We start from the raw sequence: 13668 nt of genomic DNA, 5'->3' as shown, positions 1-13668 counted from the left end.
ACCCCAATCCCTTTATTATTATTTATTTTTTTAGCAGAGTCTAAGTTGCTTAGGGCTTTGCTAAGTTGGTGATACTGGCCTCAATTTGTGATCCTCCTGCTTCAGCCTCCCTAGCCACTGGGATTACAGGTGTGTGCCACAACACCCGTCTTCCATTTTCTATAAAGAATAGAAAAAACTAGACAGATCAATAAGAAACAGAGACTTGAACAACATTATAAATCAAGCATACCTAAAGATATATGTAGAACACTCTATCCAATAATTAGAGAATAGTCATTTTCCTCAAATCATACACATTATTGTCAGAAGACACATCATTCTTCAGTTCAGAACATATATTAGGCCACAGAACATGACTGAATAAATTCAAAAACTTTGAAATAATAAAAATACATTCTCTAACTACAATGGAATAAATTAGAAATCAGTAACAAAACTGGAAAATTCAAATATGTGAAAATTAAACAATACATTGTTAAACAACTATTGGATCAAAGAATATGTTGTGAGGGAATCCAAAAATACTTTTAGATGAATGAAAATAAAAATACAACATACCAAAACATGGGATTCAGAGAAAGCAGTGCTAAAAGGGATATTTATTGCTATACATGAAATTAATAGTTTTCAAATTTAATTTTTACTTGCACTTCAAATCAATAACATTACACATTAACAATAGAGAAATAGATGAGCAAATAAAACCCAAAACTAGAAAATGAAAGAAATAATAAATATTAGAACAAAGATACATGAAATAATGAATAGAAAAACTGTAGATCAATAAAACCAAAGTTGGGTCTTTGAAAAGATCGACATAAGATACAAATCTTTAAGCTAAAATGATTTTTAAAAGGAGAAACAGAAGTCAACCAAAAATTAAACTGGGGATATTATTCCTTATCATACAGAAATAAAGATGAGAAGAGGATACTATGAATAATTTTATGCCAAAATTAAACAGATGAAATAAATAAATTTCTAGAAAAACATAACTGCCGAAAAGTGATCTAAGAAGAAATAAGAAATCTGAACAGATCTAGAAGTAGAGGCATTAATTAGGAAACAAAAACATCCCAAGAAACAAATTCACTGGTGAATTCTAAGAAATATTTAAAGAATAAATTTTAAGGCTTTAATTTTAAAACTCCCTAATTCATTCTACAAGACTAGCGTTATTCTGACACTAAAGCTAAAGAAATCACAAGAAAACAAAACTTCAGATCAATGTTCTTTATGAATATACATGCAAAAATTCTCAACAGTATACTAGGCAACCAAATGGAGCACCATATTAAGAGGATTATACACCACGAGTAAGTGATATTTACCCCAGGAAAGCAAAGGCAGTTCAGCACAATGAAAATCAAACAATATAACATACCACATTAATAGCAATAAGAGGAAAACACATAATCATCTCAATTGGTACAGGACAAATATCTGACATACTCTAGCATCCTTTCTTCATGAAAGCACTCAACAAACTAAGTACAGAAGGGGATGTGCTAAACATGGAGAGGGTGTTTGTGAAAAACCTAGAGTTAACTTCACTCAACGGAGAAACACTAAAGGTTAGGAATAGGACAAGGATACCTGCTTATACTACTTTTATGCAACACTACATTGGAAGTTCTAGCCAGAATAATTAGTTAAGAAAAGGAAATACATCCAAATTTCAAAGAAAGTAAATCCATCTCTATTCAGAAATGATAAAAATTTTATATACTATAAAATACTAAATAACCTCCAAAATAAGTTATTATAGCTAATAAATGTATTCTCCTCCTCTCAGTTTGTGAGCACTTCAGCCTGTTGAGGCTTTGGAAAAATATAGCACATACTACCAGCACTATTTCTTTCATTTTTTTCTTTGTTGTAGAAAAGGATGGGAAAGGAAAAATAGAAGATACATGGAAAGACTAAAGAAATAAAACAATCTGCATCCCTGACTGGTTACATTCTTATACGTCAATTATTATTTCTCTTTTATTTTCCCCAAGCACATGCTATGGTTTGAATAAGTGCTCCCTCAAACGTCCATGTCTTAGAAGCTTGATGCCCAGGGTGGTATTGTGAGGCTGTGGAACTTTTAGGAGGTGGGGCCTAGTGAGATATCTGTAGGTTATTGGATGTATAGTCTAGAAGGGGATTATGGGACCCTGGTTTCTTCTTTCTCTTTCATTGCTCTGCTTCCTGGTTTATGTGGTGAGCAGTTTGCTCTGCCTTGATGTACTGCCCTCTCCAGAGAACCAAAGCAATGTGGCACTTGATTTTGGACTAAAACATCCAGAACCATGAATCAATATAAACCTTTTATCTTTACAAGTTAATTGCTTCAGGTATGTCATTATAGAAATAAGAAGCTAATTAATACAGCAACTAATAGCATAGACCAAAAAAACAAACAGGATTGAGCTCTTATAAGAGGTGGCAAAGAATAAATCATATTGGGACAGATTGTCCTATTCCATAGCCAGGCTTGTGAAAATGATGGCAGCTATCTAAGGACAGGCAAGGCAGCTAAGACCCCAGGGCCTGCTAAAATAATAGAGGGAACTTAAAAACTTACTGAATGTTGTAGGGCACAGTACTAGGATTGAGCACTCCATATACAGTGAAACCTTTATAGAGGGGATTCCTGAAGTCTGGTTTCCTCTGAACCAAGAAAGGCCACACAGAATGTGTTTTCTCATAGACTCTGTTAGAAAAGAAAAACAAGCCAAAAAATTACAAACAATAAGCAAGTAATCTCAACAGTACTGCTGAACTTTATATTTAGTCAAATATTACTAATAAGTAGCCCAACTCAAGAAAGAAGGAAAACTGAAATAAGTGGCTAATGAATGTTGGTAGAGGAACAGATTTCTGGGCTCCAATTTATCCATCTTTAAAATGAATAAAATGTTAGTAAGAGTTCCAAATTAGATAGCAAGAGTTCTAAGTCCAGTGTTTGCTGTGGATGTGGCTACATGATCTTAGAAAATTTCCTAGCTGTTTCTGGGCCTGTTTCCTTGTCTGTTCAATGTTGCCTCTAACATGTCTTCCAAATCTAGGATTCTATGAAATGATGACCTTTCCAGTTTTAAAAATATTGGATTTGGGGTTGGATATAACTCAGTTGGTAGAGTGCTTGCCTAGCATGCACAAGACCCTGGGTTCAATCCCCAGCACCACAAAAAATATTGGATTTTTTAAAACGTCTTGTATTTTAAGAAATGGAAATCCTAGATGGAATATTTATGGTTCGCCCATGTTTCCAGTTTCTTCTCCCTTCAGAAGGTTAAAGACAGTGAAAGACAATTGGCAGTTTATACTAGCAAATATTTTTGAGTTATCCCAGGTAGGTAAACAAAGATTGTGGTATTTATATGGCAAGACTGATTCTTCTACTTTAATTAGGACTGCAAGTAACTTGATCAACCAATAAGGAAGTTCCTTATTTAACACTTCAAAATACATGGGATCCACTGGTCCCAATGAGATCTGTATGTAACCATACATGGAAAGGTCATTTGTACACACTGTGTTGAAGAAAGCTGGAGGAGGAGAATGAAGAACAGTACTATAGGTGGTAGTACCTAAAATTGTGGTCCTGTAACTTTTACAACCCACAGACCATTTCAGTCAGGCTAAAGGCCCTTTATATCCATCTTCCTTATCTGTCACTGGTTAAAAACAACAACAAATCTTCCAGAGGTAAGGTAACTAATATTTATTATTACCTATGTGTCAAATTACTGTTCCAGATTATTTATCCAAAATACTTCCTTAAATCTTTATAATAAAATCCTGTGAGGTGTTTAGTTCTAAATTACTAATATAAGATAAAAAATTAATTAGCCTAAGCTCACATAGCTAATAGGTGACAGATTCAAAGTTTGTATTTTGGACTACCTTATTCTAACTAAGGCTTATGCTTTTCCTTTCATGAGTGAATGACAGTTCTGCTTATTTTAAGCAATCAGTATTTTAACATATATTAAAATGTTCAACTTTTCTACTTTAACATTGAGATTCAGAATTGTGTGGGAAATGGGTCCAGATATATTAATCTCATTTTAAGAAGGGAAAAAATTATGGAAAAAATGGACAGCCAGTTGGTAGAAAGAACAGGTGTAAAATCATTTGGGGAGAGAGTGAGTGACAAAGGTCTTGTGGCAAAACAGAGTGAGGAGGGAGATAGATAGGTATGTATGTATGCAAGGAAGCATCTAAGTAAATACATGTTAAAGCAGAAAGCTTCATTGCTGTTCTCTATGTTGTCAAGAAAAATAATGGAATCATGGAGAGCAGATGCCATCTAGGCTATGTCATGAAAGGGCCCAAGAACCTGAGCTGTTAACGCAGCCAATAGTTGTGAAATGTTTTCTCTGCCTCTAAAATAAGAAGAGTGATGCTCAGAGGTGCTCCACACCTTGTGAATCTCATAAACTATTTATGTTTTCTACATCATGGGGGTGTTGGTTCAAGCCAGGGTGACAAAGTTAAACTGACTACAAGAACTGGACAGATAACATTACAAGTAGGCTAGGATTGAACAATAGGGAGTGGAAGAACTGTAGCCAATGAGAATTTGTCCCATTCAAAGGCAGGAGCTGCTATTTAGCTCTAGTTAATTATTGATATAAGAGAATATAGGACCAGTGTTGACAGAGTTCCTGGTTTTTCAGAATATTTTGGTAAAACAGCTTATCTACTTTTTAAAAAATCCTAAATTAACTGGATTTGATGTTAAATTCTCTAACACTTAAACGTTGGCAACTGAATTCACATTTTAAATACTCACAGACTAAACAAACCACAACTGTTGGGCTGGGCTGGGTCTATGAGCTGTCAGTTTGTGATCTCTGATACAAGTGAAAAGGATTGTGGGTAATGACCATTCATACCTCAATGATTGATTCTTTGTTTTTAATTTTTATTGGTGCATTATAATTATACATAATAGCAGGATTCATTATGTCATATTCATATATGCACACAATTTGATAAATCTCATTTCCCAGTACCTTCCCTTCACCATCCCTGATCCTATAGCAGCCCTTGTATATTCCCTATTTTATTGGCTCCTCCTTTTTGCCGTGGAAAGTAGGCATTATGATCTCTATTTTACAGATGAGGAGTCTGAGGTTCCAAGAGATCCCTGTGCAAACATTGAGTGCTTTATGATTCAAAAGCTCTTTTCATTATTGTTATCTCCTCCCATTTCCCTGATTGCTGTCTAAAATTCAGAGTGATGAGTGCATTCTTCTCTCTATTCAGTGTTTTCTCACAAAATGAATTCACCTTAGATCTTCCCGATCCTTTTGGCAGTTTCCAAGGAAGTTTCCAAATTGGCAGGAGAAAACATGGTCATGGATCTCCAGCAGAAAGCTTTCATTAAATTCAAAGGCACAGGGAAACTGTTCCATTAATTGCCAAATACAGTCTAGGAACTGGGTGAAGATAGGGGACACTTCTTTAGAGTCCCCATCCAGGTGGCCACACCTGAGAAATGCAAATCATGGTAAAGAAAGATACTGGTTAGCATCAGGGGATTAAACTGTCTGTAGAAGGCTATAAAACGTTCACTTTGTGTCTCTGCTGGCATTGGCAAGAAAATATCTCAAGTCAAAGTGCCGTCCAGAATCTCAAAACCAGTTAATCATAGTAAGCCCCTTAGCCACTGGTGTCCTTCATTATTCTCTAGACTTTAAGACCGTTTGGTCATTTGTCTGCTTTCTCTTATACTCTCTCTCCAACAGGACTTTCTGCAATGATGGAAATTTTCTACAGTAGTAATGTCAATACTAGAGTCACTGTGATGTCATTAGTTTAACTGAGAAAATGAATTTTTAATTGTATTAAATTTAAATTAATTTAAATTTAAATTAATTTAAATTTAAACACCTATGTTTAGCTTAATGTGAGCAAGGACCACACCAAATTGTTCACTGCACAGTGCCTGGCACAAAATAGATAATGAAAATTATTAAATTTGCGAATGAAATTTCATCTCAGAACTGAGTAATGTTTTCTCCCTCATAATATCCTCTTTACCAACTCTACAATCTACAGGAAATCCTATCCCACTGGAAATCAACATGTCATCCTCAGCCTGTATGCTGAATTTTCTCTGCTTTCTGATATAACTGCAACCTGACTCACCAAGGACACCACCTCTTCTTGGGCCCCAAATCAATGATGAGTACTAATCGTTCCAATTTTCCACATACCCTAATCCTAAAACAGGGCGGAAGTGCAATCAATCTTCTCCTTGCTCATATTGCTGCTTTCAAACTACTACTCATTTCACATTATTTAAAAAAAATACATTCACACACCACTAATCCCAGTGGATCCTGGATATAAACAACTTGGTTGGTCATAAAGGCATTCACAGTGGAATACTGATTTATTTCACATTTTTAAAAAAAATTCTTCGTAGTGTCTTCCACATGTTTATCAATAAATACTTACTGGGAGTTAAAAAAATACTTCCAATATGGGTCATACTGTTTAGATTATTACCTTCCCTTTCCTCAATATTGTCTTTTACCAATATTATCTGAAGATTTTCACTCCTGTTTTACATATTTCTCTTTGGTGTTGTTGAACATGACAACACTGGCTAAACTGAAAGTTTCCTTAACTAACGGAAATATAATTATCTTCACCGATCTTCACCTCTGTTCCACATCAGCATCCTGAGTCCATGGCTGTAGTCTGGTTCTTGAAACCACCCAGAAGTTCTTACCCCACCTCTGAAATTTTAATCTAAATAAATTACTCTGGAAAACATATACATTCCCAAACATATTTTTTTTAACCTCCTCTAGCCCTTATCAAAAAAGGTCTCTCCACCAGCCAGATCCTTATTGGCTTCCCTTTGTTCCTTATCCAACCTAGACTTCATTGTATGTCCCAACAACTATTGTCTCCCCGTTTTCTTCAATTTTTTTGGTCTTTTTGTCATTATTCATCAAAACTCAATCACATATCAGCCTAAAAAGCTAGCTTCTCTTCTCTTACATCCTGATACTTAAAGAAGCTATAAAATCATATAAATTCATCCCATTCAAAATTAAATCTCCACATTAAGTCAAGACTCAAATGTTCCCAAATAATAATTGTCCTGAAAACAATTTTCTCATCATCCTTAAAGCTCTTGAAAGTTTTAAGCTACCTTCTTAAACCTCTAACCCATTTCACATCTTCTTTTACCCTAGATCTATGGTTTACTACAAAAGATCAAGTTCATTAAGTTCAAAATGTCTAACAAGTGTCCCTGACACATTCATTCTCCTCCTGTATTTCCATCCAGTCTCCATGGAAGAGGTAGGTCCTTAGTTATAGTTCTAGTTAATCTTTTCATTTGGACCGGAGCTTTCGCCTCTTCCCAACTCCTTAGAAGTCTTAACTACCAAAAATGCATCATCTCTTAAATCTTCAACCTTATCTTCTTTAATATTTATTTCTTCTCTACAAAGAATATTGCTCAAATCTCTCCTGCCTTTAAATACCCAAATACTTAACCTCATAACCTATCTAGGCACAATCCCTTCTCATCCACCCCCTTTGGGAACTTGATTCTTAGGAAGAGAATTATACATTCACATTCTACTTCTCTATTGCTTATTTATGCCTCTTTTCACTGTTTTTTGGCTTCTACTTCCACCACTTTACTCAACTGGTTATCACTAAGGATCATTCAAACCCACATATTGCAAAATTGTCATATTGCCTTACTGGGTTATACTGGGTTATGTGACACTGCTGACTACTCCTGGGAGTTCTCCTCTCATTTTTTTCTTTTGTTTCCTTAGATTTATTCTTACCTCTCCAACAACTCTTTCAGTCACCTTCATGGGATTCTTTTCTTCAATAAATCTTCAAGTGTATCATCCAAGGCTTTGTCCTATCACTTGGTTATTCTACAGACAACTTTTTGAGCGATCTTATCTGAAGCCATAGCCCAAAATGCCATTCACAAGCAGATTAATTCTCAAATCTCTAATCCTCTCTGTCAAATCCAGAACTAGGAAATTCTGAATTAGTACTGAGGAGTCTGCTTAGTGGACATGTCTTAGATGCTCCATGCCAAATAGGTCCTAAATTCAAAACACCTTTTCCCCAACACTTGCCCTGTATTGTTCTACATTCTCTCAGTAAACCCAGCAAACTAAGGCTTAAAAACTTGCAAGTTCTGCTAACCTTTTTCTTTCATTTCCTGATTCTTTCTATAAGTTCTACTTCCCAAATATCCTTGTATCTGTCGTAGTGGCCTCTGTCTTTTTATTTTGGGCCTTCATAAATTGTGATAAATCTCTAATTCATCCCCTTACCTCCAATCTCAATTTTCTATACCATTTCCCTGTTCAAAGTTCTCCAGTATAGCTTTACTAAGTAGAGAAAAATATTAAAAACTTTTAGGGAAGAAAGGAGGAAGGAAGGAATGGAGGGAGGGAGGAGGGAAGAAGGAAGGAGCAAAAAACAGGGCCTTGAAGATCACCTCCTTCCTAGCCTCCCTTTACTAGATTCATTGCCTCTATTCTCCCCCTCTGTACTTTATGATCTAGTGACACTGGATCACTTGCAGTTCCTCAAATAAACCATTCTATTTAACGCCTTTATGGTTTCACACACATCAATTCTGGAATGTTTTCCTCTTTCTATCTAACACCTACTACTTTAAAGCTCAGTTTATATGCACTATTCCAGGAAGTCACCTTTACACCAGAATAGATAACATTCCTTTATGTTTTTCTCTGACCTCTTTACTTAGAGTTAAGCACTTTTCTCTGTGGCCCATGAAAGCTTTTCTTTCCTAAAATATTTAACAATTGAATATAATTACTTGTATTCCTTCAAAACAGAGATGATATTCTGATCACCTTTGTAGACTTAATACCCTGAAATACTTTTTTCTTGATGAAAGACATTTAGGGTCATGTTCAAATTTCTGTTTCTTCCTACACAATACCAAATTGGTAAATCTGGATTTTATTAAATCTTACCCAAATGAACTCTTCACACATCCCTCCTTCAAAATAAAGATATTTTTACCTTTGTGAGAACTTGTGGCCCATAGATATCCATTCCTTCTCTATTAGAATCTTCATTTTTATACAAAAAGAAGATTTTTGCATTAGGAAAATCATAAAATAACAATACACACAAGAATATCAAAACATTTTGCTGAAATGAATGAGTTGATAAGAAAATAAAGTTAATTTCCAAAATGATAAGTATGTAACTTTGATTACAATTATAGGCATATATATAGGTTGCCTTCAAACTTCATATGCACTCAGGAGAAATTACATTGGATTTGTATCTAGTGTCACTTTTTTTGGCCTTTACGTGACACCATAATTAAATGTAATCATGTGCTTATGCACAATGTTAAACTCAACCCATAAAAAATAAGAATCCAAAGGCAGAATTTGAGTTTGTACTAAGAATGAAATAATTTTCAAAGGTTAAAAGAAAATTCTAGGCTAGGAGTGGTGGTACATGCCTGTAATCCCAGTTATGCAGAAGACTGAGGAAGGAGGATCATAATTTGGAGACCAACCTTAGCAACTTAATGAAATTCTGTCTCAAAATAGAAAATAAAAAGGGGTGGGGATATAGCACAGTGGTAAAGCACCCCTAGATTCAATCCCTAGTACTACATATACACACATGCAAAAAAAAAAAAAAAATGAGGATAAACCATGATTATCAGTTCTCTTTTTTAGGAAGATCAACAAAGTAGCATTGGCTTCAACACAAGAAAACAACCATGAGTCTGATGTTCACATAGATATGTTACAGAGGATGACCTTATTAGGCAGTCCATTTTACTGTTAACCATTCAGCTTTACAAACTTTCTGAGCCTTTCCTATACTTTATAACAGCCTGTTGTATACAACTTAACTTCTAATGGGTAATGAAGTACATTAAATGCACAACAGAAAGTATACAGACTATATATGCTTTGTTTAGAGTAGCTAAACTAAAATATAGCTTTTTTTAATAGATTTAAAGCTCATTCTTGTAAAAAAATGGGACAAGTTAGTTGAGAGTTCTTTTATTAATTTATTCACAAACCGCTACTGACACAAAGTAAAATGCAATCACTGCTCTCTTACCATGAGTCCTTTGAATGTCCTATAAAATGGATCTAGAAGAATGCTGGCCACAGAGCAGACTTGTGCTGTGCGGTCCCACCCATCAGAACAATGGACTAAAACATTGGCCTTTTCTACTTTTACTGCCTGTGAAAACAGGGCAAAAAAAAAAATACAATAAACCACCTTTGCTTAGCATGCTGGACTAATAATAGGGCTGTCAATACTGTCCTGATAGCACAGAGACATTTATCTAACTGGGTTACATTAATTTCTTTACATAATATCAGAATCCTTTAGGGGGAATGAAAGAAAGAGTATATATATGAGAAGAAGGAAAGCTTACATAATAGGAAAATAAAATAAGAAAACAATACCTAATATGGGATAAAAGAAAAACAAGGGAAAACCTAAGTCCATAAAAATAAGTATCAATTCTCAGAGGAAGAGTGGGTAGAAGGAGAAATTCATGCTCAAAAACACAGGACAAATCCACATCCCAGTCCCAGATCTAATAAAGATTTCCTATAGCTATCTAGTCTTACTAACAAACCCTCCCAACTTAAGATAGAAGAGCTTGCCTGCCTTAGCTTGGTTTCTTTCCAATCAGAATAATGTAAAGACCTGAGCAATTTTGGCAATGGCAGATTTTGATTATTCATTTACTAATTCTAAGGCTTAATTATGTAACTGCATGTGCCAGGTAAGTACTATGTATTAGAGATACAAATATGATAATCAATTTCTACCTTTGAGGAGCCCACAAACTAGTCACAGTGCCCAAAGGTAAATAATTATAAGACACTGGAAAAACAACTGCTAGAGTGTAATGTGTGGTAAATATGTCCTTTTGCAGGAGCTGGGGGAACTTGAGCCTCAAAGAAAGAGTAGGACATCCTTAGGTGAAGAAGGAAAAATATACTAATTAATTCACGTATTCATTCATTTGCATATATATGTCAGTCGCTGCTCAACGTACAAGAGACACTACAGTGTGCACTAGGAATGCAAAGGAGACAAACTCTAGAACAAATTATTGCGAACTGGTGATAAATAAAACAATAAAATTCCATGACAGGTACAACAAAAGCACAAAAGATAAACAAAGAGAACAGATAACTAAAATGGATGTTTTCAGTTGAATAGGCATTTGCCAGACTGACTACAAGGAAAGGACATTCCATCAGGATAAAAAAATGACAGCAAATACGTATGCAAGGAGGCATGACATAGGTTAGGAACTCTTAAATAGCTGGTTACCATTAAGTTTGGGCTGGGAGTGAGGGAAAGATGAGAAACAGAGCTGGCCAAGAGGACAAGGATAAGATGAACAAATATGCATTTTATCTGGTGGCAAGAGGGAAACTATAAGGTTATGAAAGCAAAGAAGTATCATAATCAGATGTGCACTTTAAAAAGATCATTGTGGTAGCAGCAAGGAAAATGGCTTGGTAGAACACAAATTTGGATATAGGAAAAACAGTCGAGGAGCTGCTAAAATCATGAAAGGACCATGAGTTCCTGAAGTTAAAAAAAAAAGAAGTAGCAGTGGGGCTTAAAAGGAGAAGGATGGAAAGTATAAAAATTTAACAGGATATACTGAGAAAATGAATATGAGATGAAGAAGGAAAAGTCAAGGATAACTCTAAAATGTACAGCTTAGTAACTAGATGGATAGCAGTACCATCATTCTATAAAATACATATATGTTAGAAGTTAGTTTTAGAGAGTAGTGAGGGTAAGTGAGATTTCAGTTTGGGCTATGGTGAGTCTGAGGTAGCAGAGAGAGAGAGAGAGAGAGAGAGAGAGAGAGAGAGAACGAGAAAGCGCCAATGGAGAGTACAGGGGACAACTGGATATTTAGGTCTGGAGTTGAGGAGAGGGAAGGATCTAAGCCAGAGTGTAGAATTGACCACTGTCTCAATTGATATGGTAATAGGAATTGTGTACATAGCTACTACTGTCCAGGTAAGGACCAAAAGTAAGAAAAGAAAAAAAAAAAAGCAGCAATGTTTAAAGGGCAAGAAGAGGAAGAATGGCTATGATAGGAGTTAGCCTGTACAGAAACAGCCTGAAAGGTATTAAGAGCAGGAAGGAATGGCTGGATTAAAGCCAAAAAAAGAGTTGGGGGTCGTCAAAAATATAAATGTGACAGAGGTCAAAATAGAATGAAGATTTAAATTTGATAAGTGAAGAGTCATTAGTATCCCTAGCAAGAATAATAGTAATGGGCATAGAAATTGGATCTTAGTGAGCTGAAAGATGAAAAAAGGTGAAGAAGTATTCATAGGGAAGGCTAAGCTAACTGTTTTCAAAATGGCTCTAAGAGGAAAGAGGGTACATTCTGGATCTAAAGTGTCCCCCAAAGGCCCATGTATTGAAGATTTGGTCCCAAGCCTGCGATGCTATTGGGAGGTGGGGCCTAATGGATGGAAATTAGGTCATTGGAGACATGCCTTTAACGAGGTATTGGTACCCCAGTCCCTTCTTGCATCTCTGCTTCCCAGCCACTATGAAGTAAACATCTTGCTCTATCATGTACTCTTTCCATGATGTAGTGCCTCATCACAGGCCCAAAAACAAGGTGGCCAAGTGATAATGGACTGATACCTCTGAAACTAAGCTAAAATAAACCTCTCCTCCTTAAAAGTTGATTATCTCAGGTATTTTGTAACAGTGAAAGAAAGCTAACACAGAGAGCAATTGCTAGAAGCAAGTATGATTATTTTTCTTTAAAAATAAAGAAAAATATTTGAACATACTTCTGAAGGAAGAAACTAGTCAAAAAGAACAGGTTGAAAATATAGCAGAAAGAGGGATTAATTGATAGAGTTGGTTTCTTTAAAAAGTAGGAGAGGATGGGATTTATAATATAGGTAGCATATACACAGATTGGACATCAAGTCCTCTGTGATAGTCAGGAGAAAGACATTCAAAAATGTTAATAATGATAATGGGAAGATGAGGTATCACTTTGACTTTTCTGTGAACCAGGAGACATGTTTTAATATGTGCCTATAGAAAGTATAACCAGCTTGAAAGCAAGGTACAGATTGGCAACACCTGCTTGGTGCAACAGGACTAGGACCCAACCAGGAACACATACAACAACTGCTAAGTAGGCAACTATAGACTATAAACTTGAAATAGTACAAATTAAACCTGTAATAGTACAAATTAACATGTATAAAATTTATTTATTTGCAGCAATGCTCAGTAGTCAGAGTATAGGAAATTACTGAGGTAGCAAAGCAGTTAGAATAGAAGAATAAGGGACACGGTGGAATGGAGAAGTTTCTATACCAACAGGTCTTGGTAAATAGGGAAGAAAGTTAAAAAAGTGAAGTTAAAAGTATAGAGGTCTCAATGAGCTTGAAGAACCATGCTATCTAGAATAAATGTTTGAGAACTGGCATATAAAAACTTAAAGAAATATAAGTGCAGAGAGTTCAACAGTCTGCACATGAACCTTCAAATCTCCTGAATAAAGAGGGAGAGACAGGTGTTAAGGCCTTTCTCAAAGTCTTTAATGGAGGAGGGAGAGAAAGAAATGTACAAGGTAATATA

At 35.4% G+C, this 13668-nt stretch overlaps 1 protein-coding gene across 4 annotated transcripts in view; it reads right to left on the bottom strand.

Moving 5' to 3' along the window:
* The window catches only part of LOC114093088 (ankyrin repeat and SOCS box protein 12), a 117510-nt gene that overhangs the window by 63448 nt on the left and 40394 nt on the right, over positions 1 to 13668 (bottom strand). For 2 of the 4 annotated variants that reach the window (XM_071606745.1, XM_027935782.3), the window contains exons 9-12: positions 10123 to 10248; positions 9052 to 9101; positions 5293 to 5493; positions 2576 to 2704 (exon numbers count right to left, since the gene is read on the bottom strand). The exons of 1 other annotated variant lie outside the window; for it this stretch is intronic. In XM_071606745.1, the coding sequence (XP_071462846.1) occupies positions 2576 to 2704; positions 5293 to 5493; positions 9052 to 9101; positions 10123 to 10248 (506 nt within the window). The remainder of the gene's footprint in view (positions 1 to 2575; positions 2705 to 5292; positions 5494 to 9051; positions 9102 to 10122; positions 10249 to 13668) is intronic. One more of the 4 variants, XM_071606746.1, reaches the window with a different exon arrangement.

This window comes from Marmota flaviventris, chromosome X (assembly GCF_047511675.1).
Source record: "Marmota flaviventris isolate mMarFla1 chromosome X, mMarFla1.hap1, whole genome shotgun sequence".
Taxonomy (NCBI): Eukaryota; Metazoa; Chordata; class Mammalia; order Rodentia; family Sciuridae; genus Marmota; species Marmota flaviventris.
Note: the sequence above shows the minus strand (reverse complement) of the source record. Positions and strands in the feature narration are given on the sequence as shown.